Genomic DNA, 24,747 nt, shown 5'->3' with positions numbered 1-24,747 from the left:
GTTTTTGAACCCTAGCTTTGCCGGCACCTAGGGAATCCTACTAAACCCACACATTTCTGAAAACTAGACACCCTGGGGATTCCAGGGAGGTATGGCTTGCGTGGATCCCCTAACGTCTCCTTACCCAGAAGGCCCTGCAAACCTCAAATTTAGCTGAAAAAAAAAAAAAAAAAAAAAAACCACCTTTTTCACACATTTGTGTGGGAAAGTTGTGGCATCACCGGGCTGACACAAATTTCCTACCACCCAGCGTTCCCCCAAGTCTCCCGATAAAAACGGTGCCTCACTCGTGTGGGAGGCCCAAGTACCCGCGACAGGCAAGGGCCCAAAACGTAGTGCGCCTCAACAGGCAAGGGTCCTAAACGTAGTGCGCCTCACTACGTTTTGGACCCTTGCCCGTGGCGGGTCCTTAGGCCTCCCACACGAGTGAGGCACCATTTTTAAATCGGGAGACCCGGGGGAACGCTGGGTGGTAGGAAATGTGTGAGCCCGGTGATACCACAACTTTCCAACACAAAAATGTGTGAAAAAAGTGATTTCAGCTAAATTTGAGGTTTGCAGGGCATTCTGGGTAAGGAAACTTTGGGGGATCCACGCAAGCCATACCTCCCTGGAATCCCCGGGTGTCTAGTTTTCAGAAATGTGTGGGTTTGGTAGGTTTCCCTAGGTGGCCGCAGAGCATCGGGCCAAAAACCCAAGTGACCCCCCTTGCAAAACCAGGTCGTTTTGAGATAGGCAATTTTCATGTCGCCTCACTACGTTGTGGGCCCTGGCCTGTCGCGGGTACTTGGGCCTCCCACACGAGTGAGGCACCATTTTTAAGCGGGAGACCCGGGGGAACGCTGGGTGGTAGGAAATTTGGGTGAGCCCGGTGATACAACTTTCCAACACAAAAATGTGTGAAAAAAGTGATTTCAGCTAAATTTGAGGTTTGCAGGGCATTCTGGGTAAGGAAATGTTGGGGGATCCACGGAAGCCATACCTCCCTGGAATCCCCCGGGGAGGGAATGCCTCATGACGAGCTGGACTCGTCATGGGCACAGCGCGACTGTGCTCCATGACTAGTCCAGCTCGTCATGGGCGCACAACGCGTTAAAGCTTCTCTTTAGCAGGGTCGGCAAGAACTGGTGCATAATGCAAGCTGCTGCCGTTCAGTATGCAGGGGCTTGTGAGACTCCAGGCTAACAAAATGAAGGGTTTGGTTAAACAAAAAAACAAAAACAAAAAAAAAACCAGCACAAGTTCACCGAAGACCCCAGGCCCTAGTTATTGCGTGCAAATAGATCAGGAGTGTGCAGTGAATAGAAATTCGAACCTCGATACACAACCCACATTGTGAGCAAGTCTGCATAAATGCAACAGTGCGCCTTAGCGTCATCACCCACCGCTCTGGGCGCTACAATTAACAACTGTCTGTTCTATAACCTCAGTCAGTGGGCACCTCTTGAAGATTGCGCATGACTGTTTTTGTTGTTGTTCAAACAGACCTAGTCGTGGGATCCTTTTACAAGTGTCCATCAGACAGTGAATGATTAAGGGACGTTCTTCAGTTTCAAAGGATGCATAGGGTGAATGCTTGGTAAGCAGGAGCTGCAGCAGCGCCCCATGTCGAGTGACTATTAATCAAACTCAATTTCTTTGTTCGGTTTGTGTTAGAAAAGCATAAAATGACAACAGCAATGTATAACAAGCGCTCGCCATTGCCTTGTCCTCCCCGTGACTCCGTGCCTGCTTCACAGCTGTTGTGAAGACTTTTCTTATCTACTTATGAAATAAACAAGCAGATAAGAAAAGTCTTCACGACAGCCGTGAATTAGGTGAGCCAGTCTAACAAAAAGCCAAAGGGAGGCAACGCAATACCCTCTTTTCCAATGGGAAGCCAGCGTTTAACATAAACGCAGACGCTACCCAATGGAAATGAGGGGCGGGGCTTCAAGTCCCCTTCTTGTTTACTACAAGTCTCGAGGCGAGGATGCGCGCTCCAACGCCAGCCGAAACCAAACCAGAAAAAAAAAAAAAAAAAAAAAGTGCATGGCAAGGTGAAATAGTTACAGTTAAAAGGGCCATAGCTGCACAGGGAATACATTGCATTCTGAAAGTGGCAGGGATCAGTACGTTGCTGAGAATTGTAGTTTGTTTTATGAAAAGGGCCCTGTGACAAGGGCTTTCCTTTTGGCCTCTCTGTAGCAACTTGTGTACTCTGAGGAATATACATGGAATGTAGGCATGTGTAAATATACACTTAACAGTACGAAAAGTCTGCAGGTTCTACCGGGCTGTAACTGCAAGAAGGTGTATCTTGGACCCGTTAGAGATCCTTGTGTTAAAATCTGTGAGAAAAAAATTGTGGGGCCCAAGTGTCACCAGTAGAAAGAGGCGGCCCACACTCCAGTCACACGTGTTCCCTAATCGCTACCTGCATCGTGTGATCCTGTGCAGATCAGCTCTCTCTCGGTCTTGACCCCTTCGCCTATCGATATTTGAAGCCACAGGAAAAGCTTAGCCCCTAGCACTGGGGGTGTTTAATTAATAATACTAGGCCCGGCAAAGACATGCATTGCCATGGAGAGGGCAACCTGCAGCCTAGTTCCCTCATCCTGCCCTTTGCACACAGCTGTGAGTGTCCTGAGCCCGAGTCACGCCACTGAATGCACATCTGGTTCCACCTGGAGGGGCTACTGTTACTGGGAGTGTTCCTGCCTCGAACGGAGAGCGCTACTAACAGCAACAACTTAACAGCGCGTTGTCACTTCTAAGCGCTGTAAATAATCGGCGTTACAGTGCTGTTACTCAATGTAAAGATAACTGACCGACCTCAGAAGGAGGGTCTGCCCATGACATCAGATGTCAGCAGCGAGTGTTGAACGCGTTAAGTCACCTGTACTGTGATTTTGAGTTAGTTCCGGGGTTCTGAGTGCATGCTTTTACTAATGAAGTCGTTAAAATTCCAGATCTCAATTTTAACCCCAAGTTAATTTCAAGTGGAATAGTATTTTCCGCATAGTGGTTTGGATATTCATGGGGAGGGGCGCATGAAGTTCTGGGATGGGCAACTGGCAGTTACAGAAATGCAGGGTTTGCAATAAGACATATTCGGTCTCCGTTTCATTGTATACAATTGCCTACGTTTACTGACACCGTTTTACATTAGATATTTACATGTTCAGTTACCCACGAAAATAAAAGCAGCCACCTGGTATGCACCCGCTAATGCACACTCCCGAAAACGCACGCACATACACGTGCTCAAAACCTCACACACGGACACAATGGATACCTTATATAAGGCTGTTACCTAAGGAGTGTACAATAAAATCTTGCAGCCCTGTAAAGGGAACTACAGTAAGGGCACCGCCGGAAACTCTCTCTCGAAAGCAGCGAAAGATGTCACCCATAGAAATTTTATATATATGTGTGTGTGTATAGCCCTTTCTTACACTGTACTGTGATCTTTTATACATGGCCCGTTACTTGCAGCGATTTTCCCTTGTGTTTTCTTGGTGAGAAACGTATTCTTCACCAGCAATTTTTAAACTTGCTAGAAACACGTCATTTCGTTACACATTCGCTTTCTTTTCTGTCATATTTATTTGGAATATACTCCCGCAGCCCATTGAAATTTCACTCTCAATACGTCAGAATTTGTTTTCCAAGTTGTATTAACGACCATGACAGATGAACAAAACAATTTTTAATATTTTATTACAATGACTTCAAATCAATAAACTATTCATTTCCAATAAAAAAACATTGAATACATGTTCAGACAATGACGGGCATATAAACAGATTCAAATTAACATCACTCAGTGACAAAAGAAAAATCCTTTACAATGTGTTGTCATCCTATCTAGTAATTCAAACTCTTGAAAATATTTCCAGTCGGCGTCTTCTTTAAAAACAAATACATCAAAAATCACAACAGAGCATACACACGTTTTCTAGTGCTTGAGAGGCTTCGTGGTGCTTGATATGTAACCCGTGATTTGACATGCTGACGTCATAGGAGGGCTGTGCTTGCAGCCCATTTAGTGTCAGCGTTTGCTTTAAGGCACTTGTGAACATGCTAACACTATCGACTTTCTAAGAGTGCTTCGATTACTATGCCGTGGTACCGCTAGGCGCTTCCATCTAAATATCTCCATTGCATGTTTCTTTTTAAAACTGCCTGACACACAGATCTTTGAAAGGCCTTTAATTGGTGTGAGCAGGTGGGAGCATTCATTCAGAATGTGCGCAATTGTCGGTGAGGCATTGTCCCCCACACCTACAGAAAACAGCAGCACATCTGGCTGTCGCTGGGGGGGCCTCCTCTGTCCAGCTGTCTAAAGTCTTCTTCTCATCTGTGTCTTTAATGGGATTACATCTACAACCTAGACTTAACTCCTGAGGCGGAAGCCGGGAGGTTTTACATATTTCTCGTTTTGTATTTACTTTTACTGAATAACCTCTATTCTTGTCCTTTCTCCCGTTACTGCCCAGACTCACCTTGTCACTAATTCCGCTGCCACTGCTGGGGTACGGAGCCACATCGCGTTCTGTCACGGTAGAGGAGGACCCAGGCAGGTCTCTTTGGCTGACATCTCGGGTGGGGGCTTGGACAGCGCTCTAGTCGCTGCCAGGCCGGGGATATTTAAAAATCGCATGACAGCGGGAGCGCCGGCAGCGCGCTAAAGGCAAGCCCGTCTGCGCCCGTTCGGGACCGGAGGCCATAAACCCTGCATCTTTTGTCCGACAGACAAGGCATTACAGTTTGGAGTCCCTCCTTAGTATGAGGATTATTGGGGATAGAGATTGTCTGCATTCATTTCAAGTGTTGGATTTGCCTTCGGTTTGCCCTACGTGCAAATATAAGCTGAATACTACCCAGCATCATGAGAATAAGCGGGATTATAGCAGGTTACTTCTAAATTGCAGATCCCTACCCAAACATAGGACGGAATTGGCTCTCATGCTGGAGGAACATCGACCAGATGTAGCTTTTTTAACTGAAACCTGGCTGACGCCTGATTCCGATCCAGACATTGTATCAGCCTTGCCTCCGGGTTTTCAAATTACGCGAAAGGACCGGGCTATTGGGAGAGGTGGGGGCCTGGCAATAATACACAAAGATCAGTTCCTTTGTCGATGCACCCCTGAATCAATACCTGACTGCGAAAGTCTTGCATTCAGCATCAAATTCTCCCCCAACAGCCGCTTCTCAGGCATCCTTATATACCGCCCACCGGGCCCCCCAAAGCAGTTTCATAAGACCCTCCCACCCACTCTGGCCGAGTCGGTTACAACTTTCCAATTTTACATTGCTGGGAGATCTTAATCTTCATTTTGACGCCGCCTATGACCACACTGCCACTGAGTTGACGAATGATTTGGCGGCTTTACAATTAGAGCAGCTGGTCGATTCAGCCACCCATATTAAAGGCCATCTCTTGGACCCAGTGTTTAGCAATTGCATTGAGCTCAAGGCTGGGCAACCGATTTGTCTTCCGTGGACTGACCACTCACTTGTTCCTCTTACATGGTCTATTCGCAAGCCTCCTCACCCAATCCCCATCGTAAAGATGGCCAGAAATTGGGCTAGACTCCTAGGGGAGCCCTGGTCCAATAGCCTCATCACCTCTCGCCCCCTCCCTAATGTGGATCCCTGCGCTGCCAATCAGGAATATGAAGAGTGGATCTCAAAATCTCTGGAGGCCACACTTCCTCTGCGCAAAATCACTACGAGACGCCCACACAAAACTGCCCCCTGGTTTTCTAAGGAACTTAGGGATATAAAACGGCGCTGCAGGAAACTAGAAAGACGGTGGCGTCTGGATTACTCCCTGGACGATAAAATCCAATAGAGGCGATCAGAGCATATAAAGAGGAGATAAAAGCTGCCCAAGCAACTTATTTCTCCACACATATCATGCAGGCAAAATCTAAGCCCAAATAAATCTTTGATTGTAAAGAGCCTCACAAAACCTTACCCTCCTCCTATGCATCCAAGTAAGACGGTAGGTCATTGTAACAACCTGGCAGAATTCTTCCACCAAAAAGTCCTTAAAATTTACTCCTCACTTTCTGCCATGGATCTTCACTCCGCTGTTCATCCGTGGCCAAGTCCGGTAATGGTTCTCCCTCAAACCACGGCAACCCTGGAACACTTTCCCTTGCTAGAACTGGATGCCCTGGAAACTCTGGCTCGGCAAGTAAAATCAGGGTCCCCATGCGATCCAGCTCCACCAGAGGCAATTATCTCGGTAATGCAGGTTGTCCTCCCCACTATTAGGAACCTCTTTAATGCCTCCATCACCTCCGGCATAGTCCCACTCCCTTGGAAGCAGGCTATGGTGCGCGCTCTGCTGAAGAAACCCAGCCTCGACCCTGGCGACCTTAGCAGCTACCGCCCCATTTCCCTGCTTCCCTGGGTGAACAAGATTTTAGAGAAACATATCAACACTCACCTGGTGGACTTTCTGGAGAATAACCAGCTGCTGGATACAACCCAAACGGGTTTTCGACCTAGACATGGGACGGAGACTGCCTTACTAGCTGTCGCCGAGGAAACCAGAAGGATCCTGGATCGAGGGGGTTCAGTGGCAGAGGTCTTCCTCGATCTGAGTGCAGCTTTCAACACAGTCAGTCATGACATGTTGTTATGTCTTCTTTCTGATGTTGGAATCCCAGGCAGGGCAATACTCTGGCTCAAATCCTTTGAGCAACAGATCCTTTCAGATCTTTGAAGGAAATACGGTCTCCTGCAGTAAACCTCTGAGCGGTGGGGTTTCGCAGGGCTCTTCTCTAAGCCCTGCGTTATTTAACATCTATACGAGACCACTGGCTGAGGTTGTTCGTCCGTTTGGCATTAAGATCATTTCATATGCGGACGACACTCAGCTAGTGGTATCCTTGGCTCAGGAGGATGGCCAACCTGCACAAATGGGTCTTAGGAAATGTTTGGAGGAGGTAAAAAGCTGGATGACGAGATCCTCCCTTAAGCTTAACGGGGATAAAACTGAGCTGATGCTCATGGGCCCCGCTGCTCCATTGCATTTCGACTCCTTCTGGCCTCCATGCCTAGGTACCCCCCCCCCTGTACCAAAGGACAACATAAAAAGCTTGGGGGTTTGGCTGGATAGAGCCCTAACCTTTGACACCCAGGCCATCAGGCTTTCTGCAACCTGTTTCGGCCACCTTAGGATGCTGAAGAAAGTGCTCCCACTTTTACCTATGGAGGCCAAGCAGGTGGCCGTTCAAGGCCTGATCCAGTCTCGACTGGATTTTAACAACGCCCTTTATCTCGGTGCCCCCGACTACACACTGCGCAAGCTGCAGATTGTCCAAAACTGCGCAGCTCGCACATTGCTCCAGCTGCCACGGAGATTGTCAGCCAAACCTGGGTTGAGTAGCCTGCACTGGTTGCCGGTTCGGCAAAGAATTGCCTTTAAGGCAATGTGCATATCCCATCAAGCCTTGTGGCACAAAGGACCGGTAATTAGTCGTGAACTTATTATACAGTACCAGCCTAGGAGACATCTTCGCTTCAGCTAGTCCTTTTTAGCCACGGTTCTCAGAATCAGGAGAGCCAGAGCTGGTGGCAGGATGTTCTCCTACAACACCGCCAAGATGTGGAACCTCCTCCCCCTTCAACTCAGGTCCAACCCCAATTTGCTCTCTTTCCACAAGCAACTAAAGACATTTCTTTTTAACGCCCATGAGTAACCCCCAGCTTACCGCCTCTGACAAAATGACCACACTCTAGGTAGCGCTTGGACGCCTCAGGGCAGCAATTCGCGCTTTATAAGTCTACGTTTCATTTCATCTCTGCACACGTCTACCTTTAGCAGAGCAAGAAATGCAGCCTGGACTTCAGATCACCGGATATGGAACCAGCAAGATGGGTTTATAATCCCAGCTCTGCCCATCACTTAAGAAAATTGTGTGACCCCGAGCAAGTCCCTTGCTTTCCTGCTCTCTCTGTTCCCTTACCCTCTAAACCCAGTAGCGCTTCACAACCTGGTATCAAACAGAGCGCTGCAAAGCAGAAATTAGTCCAATTAATCTGATGGCGCCTGTTTTCTAGAGCACTTTACAGTGAAGTTTTCATTCTCACTTTTTAAACTTCCCATTCTCTGAGGTATTCGTCACCCTCGAGCTTCATTACTATTTTTAGCATTTCCTCGCGCATCAGAGTGGGGACCAAGCTTGAAGCTAGCGTGCGATTGTTGAACGTATTTGAGAGATGTTTTTGTTGGTTTGTCAGTGATGCTGTTTTTATGTTGCCGGAAGTGTTTAGACATCTCCTGCCTGGTTGTGGTGATAAGTGAACACCGATTCTGGGACCAAAGTAGGACACAGGGCGGGTGGGGGTAGAACAGGACCAAGCGCTCGCAATGACTCTCGCCATGACGTTTCGTTCGCCTTTTCTGCCGTCCCACTTGGACGGCCTCGCCCGCTAAAAGGTTGCTTATCTTTATGGGGCCATGTGTTTGGCCCCATAAAGATAAGAAACCTTTTGCGACATACGCGAACCAAGCGAGGCCGTCCAAATGGGACGGCCGAAAAAGCCAAGGGAATACGTCACAAGGAGCTCTTTTCCAATGGCAGGCCACTGTTTAGCATAAACGGTGACACCAGCCAATGGAAAAAGAGGGGCGGATCTTAATGCCCCTTACAGAAAATACCCCATATCATTAAGTATCGCAAGCGAGACTGCGCATGCGCGCAGCCTACGCTAGCAGACTTAAAAAAAACTATATCCAAGTGGTCAGCAACGTTTAATTAGCGTAATAACGTGAAATTAATTCCGAAACCAACTCCAAAACAGGTGAACTTGGCCTGCTCCCCTACAGCTAACACTGACGAGATAAAGAAACTAAGGGAGTCTTGCCTTTAACCCCTTCAGCGCGGCGCGGATTTCTGCGCCGCGCTGAAGATTCCGTGCACGGGCGGGGCCATGACGGAGCGGTTCCGTCATGCGCACAGCGCAACCGACGCACGTGACGGAACCGCTCCGTCACAAGCGTCGAACGGGTTAAAAATATTTGTGCCCGGCACTTTACACCGTAGGAGAAGAGGCCGTGGGGCCAAACTACTGGACCAAAGGACTCCGCTATGCAGAGTAGAGTTCACATGTCTAGCACAAGCCTTGAACTATTCTTTGCCCTGAAACATATACCCCATATGTGACTTACGCTATCAGTTATTCTGAGAAAGGCTTTTTATTTCGGGCAACGATGCATGTGGCCGCATTCTTGGTCAGGTAACGGATAGAATGGGCTTTCTAATTTCATTGAAAGATCGGAAAGTTTACCTGTGTCTCCACTCTTGCCTTGTCTATTAAAGTCTTTGCGTCAGCAATTAATCCACTCATGGCACAGCCTGAAAGAGAAGATCGAATTAGTGTTTGCGGTCTGCAGGTTCAGAGAGGTGAGAAATCCAACATTGTGCCCTGGAGGCAAAAAAACAAAAAAGTATTTGAAAGCCTTTTCACCGGGGACTTGGGACAAAGGTGAAACAGCAGAGGTAACTATGTAGATTATTCTTATTTTCCAAAGCTTCAATGACAGAGTCTTGGGAACAATTACAATTAACATTTTATCGAATACTTGTAATGCGAAGACTTTATACATTTATGTGCCTAAAGCAGGGCTTTAAGTGGGCCGGGTCTCACTGGTGCTGGGCACCGGCAGTTTATTTTAAGGGTGCCTCGAAACGGGTCTCTATCGGGGTCTGTTTTGTGCCCTGGCACAGGCGGACTGCAGTGACAGGAGCAAATCCATGTGCGCTGTTCACACTGCTCTTCACACCAGTGGAGAAGTGCAGTGACAGCAGGCACATTGATGTGTGCGTGCTCACACTGCTCACTTCTCGCTACTGGAGAAGTTACGGCATTAAGTCATGCCAGGTGAGTGTTGTAGGGCAAGGGAAATCCTTTAGTGTGTCATTTTCTCTCTGGATTTCCATTCTCTTTTTGAAACTCGGAGCATCAACATTGTCGTGGTGTCACCATTTAAGTCTAAGCTTTTTCAATATTATATACAAGTTATAGTTGCTGCTTATTTATCTTATGCAACTAACAACCATTGACATAGCCGATAGCCTTGACTTCTTGTAGGTACGATGTTACTTGTTGAATCATCATTTGATGCAATGACAAACAGCAAAATACAAGTCGGGCAGCACACTATGCTAAGCACAGATTTTTTCGCTTACGTGTTTTTAAGACACACCCTTATTTACATTGGCCACGCCCCTTTGACACCCCCCCCCCCCCTCCCCCGTTCTTATCCCATTTAAAGCCCTGGCCTACAGTTAATTCAATCTTACATTTTTGTGATCACCTGCAAAGACAGGAAGCAGATACAGCACCATGTAAAGTGTACAATGCATTTGCAAGAAAAATAGGTCATGCAATTAAAAATGCATAATATTTGGTGAAATAACAAAGACTCAAGACTTTTAAAAATTCAAGTTTAAGTAGCTTATGTCATTTAAAAGAAACATCAATGTAAGCGGTAAATGTACATTGACGGGACATTTAAAAACACTACAATTTGCTGGTCCTTCAATGAGGGACAGGAATTTATTGGGGCAATTTAGGAATCGCCACAACTCAATAAAAGCATGGGGATATAAGATATCTTTTTGTGGCATAATGCCAGTAATGTATGCCGATATATAATACAATACGGCAACAACAGCGTGTTTGGGGGTTTGTTAAATGGGCACATCACAGAGATCATCAAAGTTCATTCAACTGTTAACAATTATTCTAACCAGCATGAGCAGAACGTTTAAGCATCCTGTGTCTGCAGTGCAAAGAGCGAGACGGAGGACATAATGTATTTCATTCGAGTTTTGTTGTTTCATATTTCACAATTCAGGCTACTACATGTGGCGGAGCACTGTAAAGGTATCTCGTTGCCTGTGGGGAGCAGGGGACCTGGTTAGCAAAGCAGACAGCATGAAAGAAGTAGATATGGTAGTACCGTAGGAGCAATCCCCAATCTTCCGTTCCATCGGATGGGTTGGCTTTTCGCCAAGTAGCTCAAGTTAGTCATCCTGGTTTTCAAGACTATATACCTTTATTGGCCACAGTGATATCTACTGTCCACACCGTTTGTTCTGCTTCTCAACACCACCTGAACTGCCACGAGCTATGTCCTAGTTCAGAACCTTCTCACTCGTGGTTATATTATACTGGAAGTTAGGCCCCAGTTGCAATGAGAACCCCCTTCATTTCCAAGCATCTGAAGAGCCTATCGAGGCTTACCACATAGCCCGGATATTTCTGTTTAGGCTTTCTTCAACGAGTCCAACACGAATTACAACTAACCAAAAAGCCCGGCCATTCTGAATGGAGGACGGAAGGTCTCTGCACATCTACGTTAAGCCATGTATGTTTGACTCCTGGCTTCCAATCCATCTGTTCATATATCCATTAGCTGCCCAGGTTCTGTGTACGCACATCTGCTAATCTCTTAAACGGACAGCAGAGCACCACTTTGATAAGGAGGTACTAGGCTAGGTATTGGAGTACAAATAAGTAGTCACTGAAGGAGAAAGTATGAATGCAAAATTAAATAATGAGATAAAAGGGTGTACATCTTTTTTTGGGGGGGGGGTAATCCCTGCACCCCCCAGAATCGTCAGTCTGCAGCACCAAGGCAGGACTAAAGGTAAAATTAAGGTCATGCCATCTGCTACGTACACAGTTGCAGCACAGAGGTAAGCTTGCTCGATCACTCTCAGATTTAAATGCAGTAACAAGCCTCCGGGTGAAGTGAACGTCGGGTTTGCGCCTCATTCAGCAGTTACTTTTGGTCAGTGTGCGAAGCCAATTCTTTCCCCAAGCACTGCTCCATGTTGCATGCCTGCGTCACACATCAGCTGAACCTCACCCATGAACACTGCACTCTGACTCAGACACCGGACCCAGCCGGGCGCTACTGCTGCCAGCTGCTCGTGCTTCAAACAGCCTCCCATCTGGATACCACTCCGGGCACTGGCCTACACCCGGATACAGATGCCAGACCGGAGCACCCTGTGCCCGATGGACTGTGCTCACGTACAGCCCTGTGAATTCCAGCCGCGCAGAAGCGGCAGTGAGAGCTCAGTATTTGCTTACATGAAAGACTGAGGGGGAGGGGGGGGGGCAGCACAGCAGGTGCAACACTTTGCAAACAAGTATATCTTAATGCAAATAATGAGGAATGTTACCACATGCAAAGAAGAAAGCAGGTAGTGATGTACACCATCAGGCCGAAGTAAAGCGGTGTACTACTCCCACACAGGCGGTTCTAGGGGCGGACAGATGGCATGCTTACCAATGTGAGAATCTATTTCCACAATCTTTTCTATGCTGGCAGGTTCCATGAGTGGGGACGTGATCCTCTTCTCCACAGCCAAACATACCCCCTCCGAGGTCTGGATCCCGATAGCAGTGGAACCGAGCTAAAAAGAGGGGAGACACAGTGAGGGCAACCGTAAGCATCACTACCAACATGAAGGGCAATCTAAAGAGTGGATACAGCACACAGAGGCAAATGCGCCTCGGCAGAGTGGGGGAAACCAGAACTTCATCATTCTAAGAGTGCGGGAAAAGTTACAGACACTCCATCCAAGTACAGCACATGTACAACATGTTGAGCAACAGTATTAAGTACAGATAGCCATAGTGCACACTGCCACAAACATGAACAGTCTAGTTACAGTATATGCACGCTTACCTCGGCGCGAGTGCGTTTGTGTGACTGTTCTGGGGACACTGAAGGGTGACAGTGGCCAATACAAGTGTATGTGAGCTGGTGCAGCAGATCACACGTTGTGTGTAATGAGAACTATCACATTCTGGCAGTTTGTGAAGATGAAATATTGTTTGAGATGGTGTGACACAGGACCATGTGGCAGTAATGGAGAAACCAATACAATTACAAAGGTCAAAGAATAAAACACATTCAGCCACTGTGGATGAAACAACGAAAACAGACACCTTTAAATTTCACGATCGTGTTAAAGTAAAAACTGCATTGTGTTGGTGCATTCAGTAAAGTGAACTTCCTCATGCAATTAATGGTTTAAATAATGTCCTCTTTAAGAGTTCACGTGAGATTTGGAGCTCACGGACAACAGTAACTGGTAGATTGTGCTCATCAGTTAAACACTGTATGGGGAAAAATCCCTAGCGCAAACGGCCTCCCACTTGAATTGTATGCCTTCTTTGGGGGCCATTCTGTGCCGAAGCTAGTAAAGCTTTACTAGGAAGCGTTGGAACTCGTGAGTCTCCCCCCTACAACTCGTGAGGCACTGGTGACCACCTTGTTGAAAACCGGGAACCCCCCCCCCCCATCAGTTATCCACATACTGCTCCCTCTCCATATTAAATGAGGACTATAACATACTTGGAAAGCTATTTGCCAACAGGCTTCCTTATATGCCATATCCATGTCGGCCAAAGTTGCTTCATCCCAGGCTGTAGCATGTCACAAAATATATGGCGTCTTTTTAAAATATTGGAGTAGACCCCTCAGCAGTGGCCGGATGTGCACTGTTTAATCAGGTGAGGATTTACAAATGAGGTCTAAGATACAATACAGCACTTGTATCTCGGGAGTGTTGTCGGCTTACGGTGCGAAGATCAAGAAAACAAGACCCCTTGGTTTCCTAAATGAGTGAAAGAAACTTTCACAACAAACAGCTGCACAAAAGATTTGATCCGCACATAATAAAAAGTAAGAAAGCAATTCCACCAAGTTGTCGTAGTTTATATATTCCTTTATTCTTGGAGTAATAATTTCTTTCTTCACAGTAGCCAACGCGTTTCGTCCTATTTAAGGACTTCAGGGCTCATCAATTGTCCTTTGAATAGTGTACGGTTTCTTCTTGCTTTGGTCCCATCTACCTCGTATTATCCTTTCTGTACAACTGGGATATCGTAATACCCAATCTTATTGAGGTATTTTCTTGTATATCTTTTCTATGTATCCAATTCGAAGTAGTGGCAACGCTCAAAGCAGTACATCCGCCCAAAAATCCGTAATTACGCAGATATTTTAAAAGTAAGCTCCTTCGATAAGCTCAAGTCATGGTCGACTCATAAATAGTAAAATCCGTCCCGGGCAAACTGTCCCTCTGTCCGTGTACAACGCCGTCAAAGGTCGATGGGACCAAAGCAAGAAGAAACCGTACACTATTCAAAGGACAATTGATGAGCCCTGAAGATGTCCTTAAATAGGACGAAACGCGTTGGCTACGGTGAAGAAAGAAATTATAACTCAAAGAATAAAGGAATATATAAACTACGACAACTTGGTGGAATTGCTTTCTTACTTTTTATTGTGTGCGGATCAAATCTTTTGTGCAGCTGGTTTATCAGTTGACATGTAGAAGGCCTACGATTCCGCTTAGTTGGTGGTTCCTCCATGAGGTGTTAAGACTGTTATGGTCTCGGAAGCACCTTCCACAGATGGGCTAAGGTCCTCTATGCCTTCCCAACAGCAAGAGATCATACAGGCTGTGTATGATCAGAGCAATATCGGATAGCCAGGGGCACCCGGCAAGACTACCCAATTTCCCCTTCCTGTGTACACTGGTGATTGAGCCATTTGTGGTACGCCCGAGAGATCTGTGGAACTGGGGAATTTCAAATGGTGGCATGCAGGAGTTTCCCTTTATGTGGATGACCTGTTTTACCCGAAGGAGTCATAAAATAAGATCACTGAAGTTTTTGCCAGCCTATCTGGGCTGAAGACGAATTGGGGGAAGAATAGCTTGTTCCCATCAAGACAGATTCCCCCACCCCCCTGTTGTGGGATGATCCATTAGTGAAACTCACTTTAAATGGGAGGCATCCACATTCAAACACCTGGGAATACAGTTCTACCATGAGATGGCAGAGGTCATGGAGGGCAATATTAGACAGGCCATGAGGTCTCTCTGCTCTCAAGTGACCTTCTGGCGCTCTCTTTCCCTCACAGTTGCTGAGCGGATTCACCTTTTTAAAATCATAATTGTTAGACTTGGGGATCTCTGGTTGGCGCAAGGATGCCCTTGTGTCAAGCAGGGACCCTCTCCTCTACGTCAGGGTGCAGGATAACCCCTTTGGAATGACCCTTGCTCACCCTCTAGGTGCATGGCATGAGCAGCCAAGGCTATCCTCCAGGCGTTAGTCAAGCAGTTGTAATCATACATACAGTAAATACATCAATCCCCCCAGAAATGGACACCAGACTGGGATATGTAGAAAAATACGCTTCTTTATATAAAAATAGTTCTCAATACGCAGACTTATCACAAGACTAGTAACATTGTTTCTATACCACCAGATTATAAAGCAGGCAAACGGTTCCTTAAGCGGATGCTTCTTTAGTCTTTTACCAATGTCACTTGGGGGATTCCAGTCTTGACTTACTTCAGGCCTACCGCGGCTCACGCATCTGTCGTGGGTGCGCCTGCGCCGTGCACAGCTCCCCCCGGCGGCTCCGGGGCAGCGGGAGGTGAGACGGGCGTGCGGTGAGGGGTTACGGGGAAATAAGGCGGTGCGGGCCCCGAGCCCGATACTGGAACTCCTTTAGCAACGTTGTGTGGAGAGTCGGCACGGGTCGGTGCGACGCTCAGCTTTGGGAAGTGTTCTTGTGTCCTCAATCAGCGGGTGTGGGCAGGAAGGCAGGCGCGGCCAGCGACCCTTAGCACGGCGGTGCAGGGGGGGGGGGGGGGGGGGGGTCTCCACAGCGGGGGCGGCGCGGCCTGAGGGGTTCCGAGGATAGCGAAGCGGGGGCACAGGGCACGGTCAGTGCGGCTGGTGACCCGGCGAGGATCACGATCGTCGGACGGATTCCGGCGGGAGGGGTGACAGCGCTTTCAGCGCACTCCAGTGGCAGGCGGTGACAGGGGCGCAGGCAACCTAGCCCGGGGACAGAGAGCGGCTCCGGACGGAGCGGGGCTCTCACGGGGTTAAGGCAGGCAAGCTCCTGAGTGTCACGGCCCTAGGAGGGGGCGATGAGGGGCGCAGCCTCTTTCCAGCGGGATGCACACACGGCTCGAATTTGAGGACAAGCAAAAGCACAGAGAACCCACTGGTCCTGGGGTTCAGTTCAGGGGGCAAGCTCAGATCAAGCCCTTGGAGAATGTTCAAGCACAAAGCAGCAAAGTCTTTTCAGCAAGTCTTTTCCTCTCCTTTCTCAGCAAGGCAAGCAGCAGGCCAGTCCTTCCAGCGTCTTCTTCTCCTCCTAGTCTGGCAGAGGTTCTTTGTGGTAAACAGGATTCTGATTTGCAAGGAGCAGGGCTCCTACTTTTATACCACATTTCTTTTGTTCTTTCAGGCCAAGGGGGCCTTCGCATAACCGTTCTCAGTCCTGAGCACTTTGTTGGGGGGTACTCTGACTTCTGCTTTCAGTGTGAGGGGCAGGCACATCAGCCGCTCCACAGGAGGTGGAGCCGGCATTCAGGGGACAAGTACCTTCAGGAGCACCTTGTGGACAGCGCTTCGCCCGTCCTGGGCCAGGTGCAGGCTGAGTCATCAGTCGCTCCCCAGGGGGCGGAGCCAGCATTGTGGTGGTGGAGCACTGCCCTATTCAGAGTCCAAGGGGCACCCCCACCTCCCACCAAGGTGTTCTCCTGCCATTCGCTACCTGTCATCCCCCCAGCCCTGTCACTCACATAGCCCAGACCGTCAGATACACGCACAGCAGAGGCGGCTGAGATGATTAAGCGAGTAAATACTGACTTTCTAAAAGTCGTATTTACAAACCCAGGATAGTAAAATAAACTTGGCTACAAGAAGTATTTTATCATTCCGAGTTCAGGCATACGAAACATATCTCTCTACCATGTTCCCTGAGCCTGCTGGGATTATAAGGTGTAATAATTCCAGCAGCTCATCTGGCCTAATGGGAACAGGTAGCCTTGCAATAGTGAACCACGATAATGGCGGTAATTCACTACTAGGACAGGCCACACAACCAGGGCTTGTCCTACCTTACACCTACAACGCACCCTGCCCGCGGGCCTACCATAGGGATGACCAACATGAGGCTAAGGGAAGGTTCTGGAGGCTGGCAGGTGTGGGCACTTGCCCAGCCGGCGGGACAGTACGGGACTGCACGCGGGGTCTGCAGTGGCAGACCCAGGACACATTTTACACGGCCGCTGTTGTGGGTGGCGCAACCAGCGCTGCAGCCCACTAGCGGCATTGGCATTCACAGGCCCTGGCACGCCGGGTGCACTTTACTGGGGACTGACAGGGAATCCAATAAACCAATCATGTATATCAATTATGAACACTTTATCTAGGGAGCACTTGCGCTGCGGTCACGGATTAGCCGTGGCGCGGCGCCCTGAGCGGACAACACCAGCAAAACAATCGAGGCACACCATCAAAAAGTGGAAGGGAAACTCACGCCAAGGTGCCAGGTCTAACAATAATGCTGCAGCCTCTTCTTTATTATTATCCTAATTTATCAACTACTCTCCCTCTACAACATTTCAAAGAAGTAGACCGCTTGTCATCAGACTTGATCTGGAATGGCAGCAGCCTCAGGGTGGCCTTAGACACGATCGCAAAGCAGGTAACGCAGGGGTGCCCCGGATTACAAGTTGTATTATGTGACAGCTCAGACACAATGGCTTTCGTGCTCGCTAGCGGAAAGGAACCTAGCGAGCTCAGAATCAAACAGAAACAGCTCAAAGTCTCACACATTGCTGGTTTGACCTTCCAGCCTAAGTAACCACAGAACACTACGCCCTAACTCCAAAGAGTAGCACAATACTTCTGTTGGAGGGCGCTACAGTGGGCAAAAGACATTCCCAAATTTACCACTTATCTTGTTGTTGGCAAGTGTGCCGGGTTGCGATAACCGAACAGTGACCCAGTAGGAGTGGGCGGGTCTTACCATTCTGGTGTTTTTTCTATTATAGGATTTTAATACCCATAGATTCTCTACCAACCCTGGACTTCCTCCCCTCCCAAAGTTCTTTTTTGGCTCATAGGACCTTTCTGGCACAAATGTGCACACTCTGGGGATCACTAGACCAGAGCTTCAACCACACAGCTATATGAAGCCCTTTTATAGTACGAACACACGGGAACGACTTCTGTGGCTGTACGGGGCCATGCAGACATTATATTCTACTCCACTGACCAGACTTCAAATCCACTGTGGAGGTGGGCCTTGGCCACTCCCATTTGTGACAAGGATTGGGTCCGTTTTTTCAGAGTATCTCAGGAAAACTTCTAGAAATGCTAGGCTATACAGATCCCATACTATCCAACACACAGGGCTTATATCCCCTCCTCCCCCTTCATATGATAGGTATGCTACAGCCCAATGGAGTGGTTTGCTGTGCCCACTTCCATGCAAAGAGGGCCGATTTCTTTCATAGGCTGTGGAAGTACCCAGTAATCGCACACGTTCCAGGCTCTGTCAAAGCAGATGATGGGTCGTGGGACATATACAACCCAGGAGGCATGGTTCATAGGTTTAGCTGTGTGTTTTACTGTGAAAGGGCAACAACGAAGTTTGCTGACCTCCTACTGATACTAGTGAAAAGGGCCATAACAATGGCCTAGAAATCAATTGCAGGTCCCCATTTAAAGAATGGCCAACAGAAGTCCATAAATGTGTGGCCAGCGAAAGCACAGCACTACATAGGGAAAAGGCCCATGGATTACATAAATACTTTGACAGAGAGTGCTGTAGAATCTGAGCCTGAGAAAGAGGATTCAAGACCCCCCTTCAGCACTTACTGAGTTTCCCCACAGCCTGGATACTTATCCACCTATAGATCTAGGTGGTACTCTCCACAACACCCCGCCTCAGTATGGACACCTGCTCCCCCTATGCAATGGGGCCTTCGGACTACAGGTCTACTCCTGGTGTGTTCCTGTGGCTCGATAGGAGAATCCACATTATGAGTATAACTCTGGTTTTTGAGGATGCTACTCATTACCTGTTTAGGCCTTTGGGAAAAGAGGAGGTTGCTTATGAGTGCTTATGGCAGAATATGTTACTTTTGTGACTTTGGCTGCATTCTTCACTGATACACTGTTTATCGAGATGAACAAACTGTTGCTATGTTAAAACTGATGACATAACCCTCTGCTGCCTGCCCCCATACACAACTGAAAAACAAAAAGAGCGGGCTCGTAATAGTGTCTACACACTGCAGAGCCACGCACAAACTCTCCATGCAAAGCACATTTTAAAATTCTACGCAGCTCTAGGATTGATTGTTTGGTGTCCACCAACCAGGAGAGCATGGCTGTACAGTGCTTACACAGTGCAGGGGTAGGCATGGACCACACTTCCAATGAGCACTTCAGAATTTAGTGCAGTGCTCTAGGAAGGGCTGATGAGACGAAAAAGCATCAATACATATTAGTACACACATTATATATCTCCGCACATGCAGAAGAGCCGTGATCACGTCACTACAGGTCACTGACTACAGAGAGACTGCTTGTTTCGTCAAATGTTTGAGTTGTGCAGCAAAGAAGCTTAATCCTCCCCCAGCTGAGCTCTTAGACAGTCTTATGTATGGATTACAGTCAATTTAAGCCTTCAACTGGACAATCATTCTGCCAATTTTCATGATGTATATCTTAATCTCTTATTTATCTTTTGTTCTTTATGTAAAAACTCAAAATCTAGTGATTTGAACTCATGAAACATTGGCAAAACTTGAAGTTTTATGTGACTAGTACTTTGTGATTTTTTTTGCGATTTTGTATACACTGGTTTTTAATAACCTAACATTTATAAAATTATATATATATTTTTTTTTAAAGGTAATTTTGTGTTTATTTTAATTAGATTTTTTCCAATATATATATGCAACCAAAAAAACGCAACATAATATATATTTATTAGAATACCTCCAATCCCTGTGGAGCAGACTTTGGTCCGAGCACCTTAATGTAAGCGTTAAAAACTCTGAATATCAATAAAGAAAACACTGTTAAAGTTCAGCTATGGTGGCAAATAAAACTGAAAACTCCCTGAAATTCCCCAGTAATGGCTGGCTCCCCAAACCATAGCTTGCACAACGGCCAAGTTAACCGCAACTTGCACACCAAAATCAATGCTTTTGGTCGCACAATATTCCTAACAATGAATGAGACAACTTCACACTACAGCTTTCCATTACAGCACAGGCATCACACTCTACCTCAGCTGTGCAATTCATGTTAGTGGTATGATAATAAGCCATGCACTCGTGAGATTGACGTAATCCTTCACTAGGACTGCATACGAGTGACTACACAAAAACAGCCCGTTATACATATTTTCATCTATTTAATTTGCGACATGATCTTACTTGTAATAGCTGTGGAGTATTCTTGATAAGTATGTGAAAGCTGAACTCCTGTGATGCCATGTAATTTCAAAACCTGCTAATTTTTACTTTTCATAATTATATGATAAAATGCGCTGCTGAAAAACGTGTGTTAAGTAACTGCCGCTCGTGTAAAGCACACCAATACATTCAGGTCGAGTTCGCGCTATACAAAAACTGCAACAACAAAAAATATAGGGCCAGCATTTCGGTTGGGTTTTATCTTTTTTGGAAATCCTAAAACAGCGAGTCCACTTCACACCAGACGCTAATTTACAATGCATCACACTGATGCTATGATGTGAAATAGGCGGCACGTTTCGTACAGAATATGAAAAAATTAGTTAAGGCTTGGAGGAAATTCCGCCGAAAATGTCAAAAGGCAGCACAAATTTTCAATGACCATGGCCACGTGACAAAAATTGCCTTCTGTTGTGGTCATTACAATCCGGCTATACCCTGGCATGGAGCTCCTCACCTTGCAAGCAATAACACCCAGCAACACTTCACCAGAGGCGGACGCGCAATTGTGGGTTCTACACCTAACTATACAAACCAATAAAAACGCACTCTGCAAGGCGCTTTAGTATTGCGCTATAGCCTAACGACTTTAAAATGAAAGCCAATAACCGCGACTTTCCTGAAGTAACAGCGATTTAAGAGCAAGCAATATACATGCAATCTCAGCTAAACATGCTTGCCGGACTTGAGCGAAACTTTACTTTGAACTTGCACTGCATTAGAGTATGCATACCATCAAGATTAAAATGGAAAATTAAAAGAACAAAAAGGAAAATTACACAAGTGTTCAAATTGATGTAAAAGCGACATTGGAATTTTTAAGAGAGGTCGCTCGTTAATCGTTTAAGAAAAATATCAGTCAAGAATGGCTGGAGATAACTAGAACAAGCACGCGAGTGGTGCCCGCCCCACAGCGAGACATCTGGTTTGAATTATCGCGCACGCGTCTGGGCACGATAATTCAAACCAGATGGTGCCTGTGCGGGTAACCGCACGCAATAGGCCGTGGGCGGAGCAAAGGCAGGACATGCGCCCGCCTTTGCCCAATTGCGTGCTGTCTTTGTTAAAGACGCACACAAAGGCCAATAGCCAGGGACAAAACCAAAAGCACACGCACAAGCGTGTGGTGAGATTTCTAAAGCCCTTACATAAAGTCGAGCAGAACAGCGCATGCGCGCTGCGCTAGGCTCGACCTAAAAATGATCCAATAAATGTATTCGTACTGCTGGGCCAGGAGCTGCATACAATGGATTAATCACTTGCTACCCTGTACGGATCTAGCCCTCTTCAGAAGACTAGTGGTGTAACCAGATGGACAGAGATATCAGTCAAAAAAAATTCTCAGAACACAGTGGCATTTGTCAGGGGACACCGTGGGAAGCCAATGTCATGCGATCTGTTTCTTGGAGTGATTCCTATTCCGCAAAAGGGCACGAATAGGAGAAGCAGGGCCCTAAATGACAATGGTTAGGCACGCCCAAAGAAAATCTTCCAACAATCGGCTACCACTGTAGAGAAGAACTCATTTCTTTACCACAGTCACAAATTTAATAAACTTTGATACAATGCTCATCCTAGCCAGCTGAATGAACTTTCAGCCCTATGGCTGAGTAATAAAGTAACATACAAGTTGCTAGATCAAGTTAGCTGGTTAACTTTTTATTGTTAAACAGGGTAATAGGTTGCAGGGCTACGTCCAAAACTAAGGTAGGCATAAAATGTTCAGATTTAAAATAGTACAAATACAATATTTTTGAAGGAAAATAAATAAAATCAGGGTTTGGAAATAAAACCAATGCCATCCACATAAATGCAATTAGGTCAAGACGGAAGTAAAAATGATTTAAAGTAGTAATTACTTTTAATAGCCAACACTAAATGTGCATCGGAGCTTCCCGTGTTGGATTTTGGTTAGAGGCAATGTGCAGTACCAAGCAAAGAGGGACCTCACTACCAGGACCACTTTAAAATAATACTGGGACAAGTTCACGCAACATCCTAACTACCCGCTATATACGCTCATTATTAAGCCCTCAGGAAAACAGATATTTGGCTACTGTAAAGCAGACAAGTTACCACCGGCCAACTAGATAGCCAGATGCACGTAAACGGTCACATTTGTCCACCTTTTACTCAGGACGCACATTAAGAACAGACATCAAGAAAAGCCTGCGCGTTCAACAGAAACATAGCCTTTAGACTACAAACAGAATGCTAATATGATCGTCGTGAGATGTTATCACACGTGACAAAGGCTGAAACATGGAAACCGATGGAAGGCTTTGTTTGGTACATTGATCCCCGACCCCAATAATATTAAGCAAAGTAAAGAATAACGGAACTCGATCAAAACCAACACGCATTTTTATTGTCTTTATTACCTAGTTTGATTCTTGTTAACTTAAAGCCCACTGACTCATTGTCAGTGAAATTGCTCTCCCTCCCTCGCAGCTCCACCATTAAGTGAGGCCTTCTCCTGAGCCCCTGCACTCGAGGGTTGGTGTTCGAGGCCCTCCTCCACCCGCAGGTTTCACCTGCGCCTCATCCCTGGTGATCCAATGGACCTCTGTCTCCATTCTCTCGCTCCGCTTTTTCTCTCCTTTTTTCCACTCGTATTTTTTCCCTCACTTCTATCTCCCCCTTCACTCTCCTGGGTCTTTCCTCCATTTTCTGTAGTTTTACCCTCATTTCTAGCTCCCCTCTCACTCTCCTGTGTCTTTCCTCCGTTTTTTACCCTCATCTCAATCTCCCCCTTTCACTCTCCTTCTGTGTCCTGTCTTTCCTCCACTCTCTTGCACTTTTGCTGCCTTATTTGCACTTCTCTCTTTACCTTTTTCCTTTTTCAGCCCGTTTTTCCCCGCCGCTGCTGCCCCCCCATGGCCCCTCCCCCCCCCCAGCACGACCAGTGAGACTGGCCCAATCCAGCTCCCCTCCCCGCTCCCGCCTCCCAGCTGTCCAGCCTTCCCCAACCCCTACTTAATGGTGGCCGATGTGCAGCCACACCGCCGGCGCGCCAAAGGCAAGTCCGTCTGCGCTCGTCCACGACCAGCGCCAAGAACCCTGGATCTCTGCACCACCAACGCTACGACCCAGCGGCACTCCACGCTCTCAACCCAGGCCGCTACAACAACTGCAAGCTAGCATCACCAGCCGACACCAACGGACCCTTCAGCCGTCACCGCTGTCAGCACACCTGCAGCACTGCCAAGACCACAGACCCAGCGCAACCCGCACGCAAGAACACAACCGAACCCAAGACCCTGCAATGCATCCTCCTCAACATCCGATCCCTCCACAAACGCCACCAAAATCTGGGAACTCCTCGACAGCACCACCCCAGACGTAGCATTCTTTACCGAAACCTGGACCAACACCACCTCGGGAACGGACATCACCATCGCCATTCCCCCAAGGATACAAGATCTCCAGGAAGGGCCGCCCCACCCGCCCTGGAGGAGGAATCACCATCGTTCACCAATCCACCCTCCGCCTAAGCACACTCCCCGACAGACCTGATGGAACACCTTCACTTCAAGATAGTGGCCAGCCCTACCTCCACCCTACGAGGAACCCTCATCTATTGACCCCCTGGACCCCACGGACGTCTCGCCAACTCCACCACAGACATGTCCTCGCATGCCATCGCGTCCACCAACTACACCCTACTGGGAGACCTCAACTTCCACCTCGACAACCAACTGGACCCCAGCACCACATCCCTCCTGGACATCCACAACATTGGACTCCACCAGATCGTGACCGAACCCACGCACTCAGCAGGACACACCCTCGACCCCCTCTTCACAACAGGAAGCTCCATCACCTTCAGCCACACCACCGAACTCCCATGGACTGACCATTGATGCGTCCACTTCACCTTCAGAACACCCACCATCCACAGACACCAGCACCTGCTCCCACGAAGAAACTGGACCACAATCACAGACGACCAGCTAACCTCGTCACTCAGCAACTCCACCCCAACCATTGCGGAAAACGACAACCCAAACACCGAAGCCCGAACCCTGCACAGATGGATCTCTGACAGCGCCACCACCATAGCCTCTCCTCAAGAAAAACACAACACCCACGCCAAGAAAGCTAGATGGTTCACCACCGAACTTTGAGAGTCCAGACGCACTTGCCGTCGCCTCGAAAAGGCCTGGAGGAACACCAAATCCACAGAAGCCCACAACAACTTCAGAGCCGCCACCAACGCCCACCACCAACTCATCAGAAAAACGAGGAAATAAAGCGATTTAGGACAGAATCTCCACTCATGCACAACAGCAAAAAACTCTTCATCATCAAGGAGTTCGCCCAACCCACCAGCGAGTCCACAGACATCCCTCCCTCACAAGACCTCTGAGACAAACTCAGCACCTTTTTCCACCACAAAATCAAGAGCATG

At 47.5% G+C, this 24,747-nt stretch overlaps 1 protein-coding gene across 2 annotated transcripts in view; it reads right to left on the bottom strand.

Moving 5' to 3' along the window:
* LOC146871140 (proteasome subunit alpha type-5-like) overlaps window positions 1-24,747 on the bottom strand; it is a 79,282-nt gene that overhangs the window by 35,343 nt on the left and 19,192 nt on the right. For both annotated transcript variants that reach the window (XM_085650300.1, XM_085650301.1), the window contains exons 3-4: window positions 12,311-12,437; window positions 9,295-9,362 (exon numbers count right to left, since the gene is read on the bottom strand). In XM_085650300.1, the coding sequence (XP_085506426.1) occupies window positions 9,295-9,362; window positions 12,311-12,437 (195 nt within the window). The remainder of the gene's footprint in view (window positions 1-9,294; window positions 9,363-12,310; window positions 12,438-24,747) is intronic.

This window comes from Triturus cristatus, chromosome 1_1, assembly GCF_964204655.1.
Source record: "Triturus cristatus chromosome 1_1, aTriCri1.1, whole genome shotgun sequence".
Lineage (NCBI taxonomy): Eukaryota > Metazoa > Chordata > Amphibia > Caudata > Salamandridae > Triturus > Triturus cristatus.
This window is presented reverse-complemented; position numbering and strand designations above follow the sequence as displayed.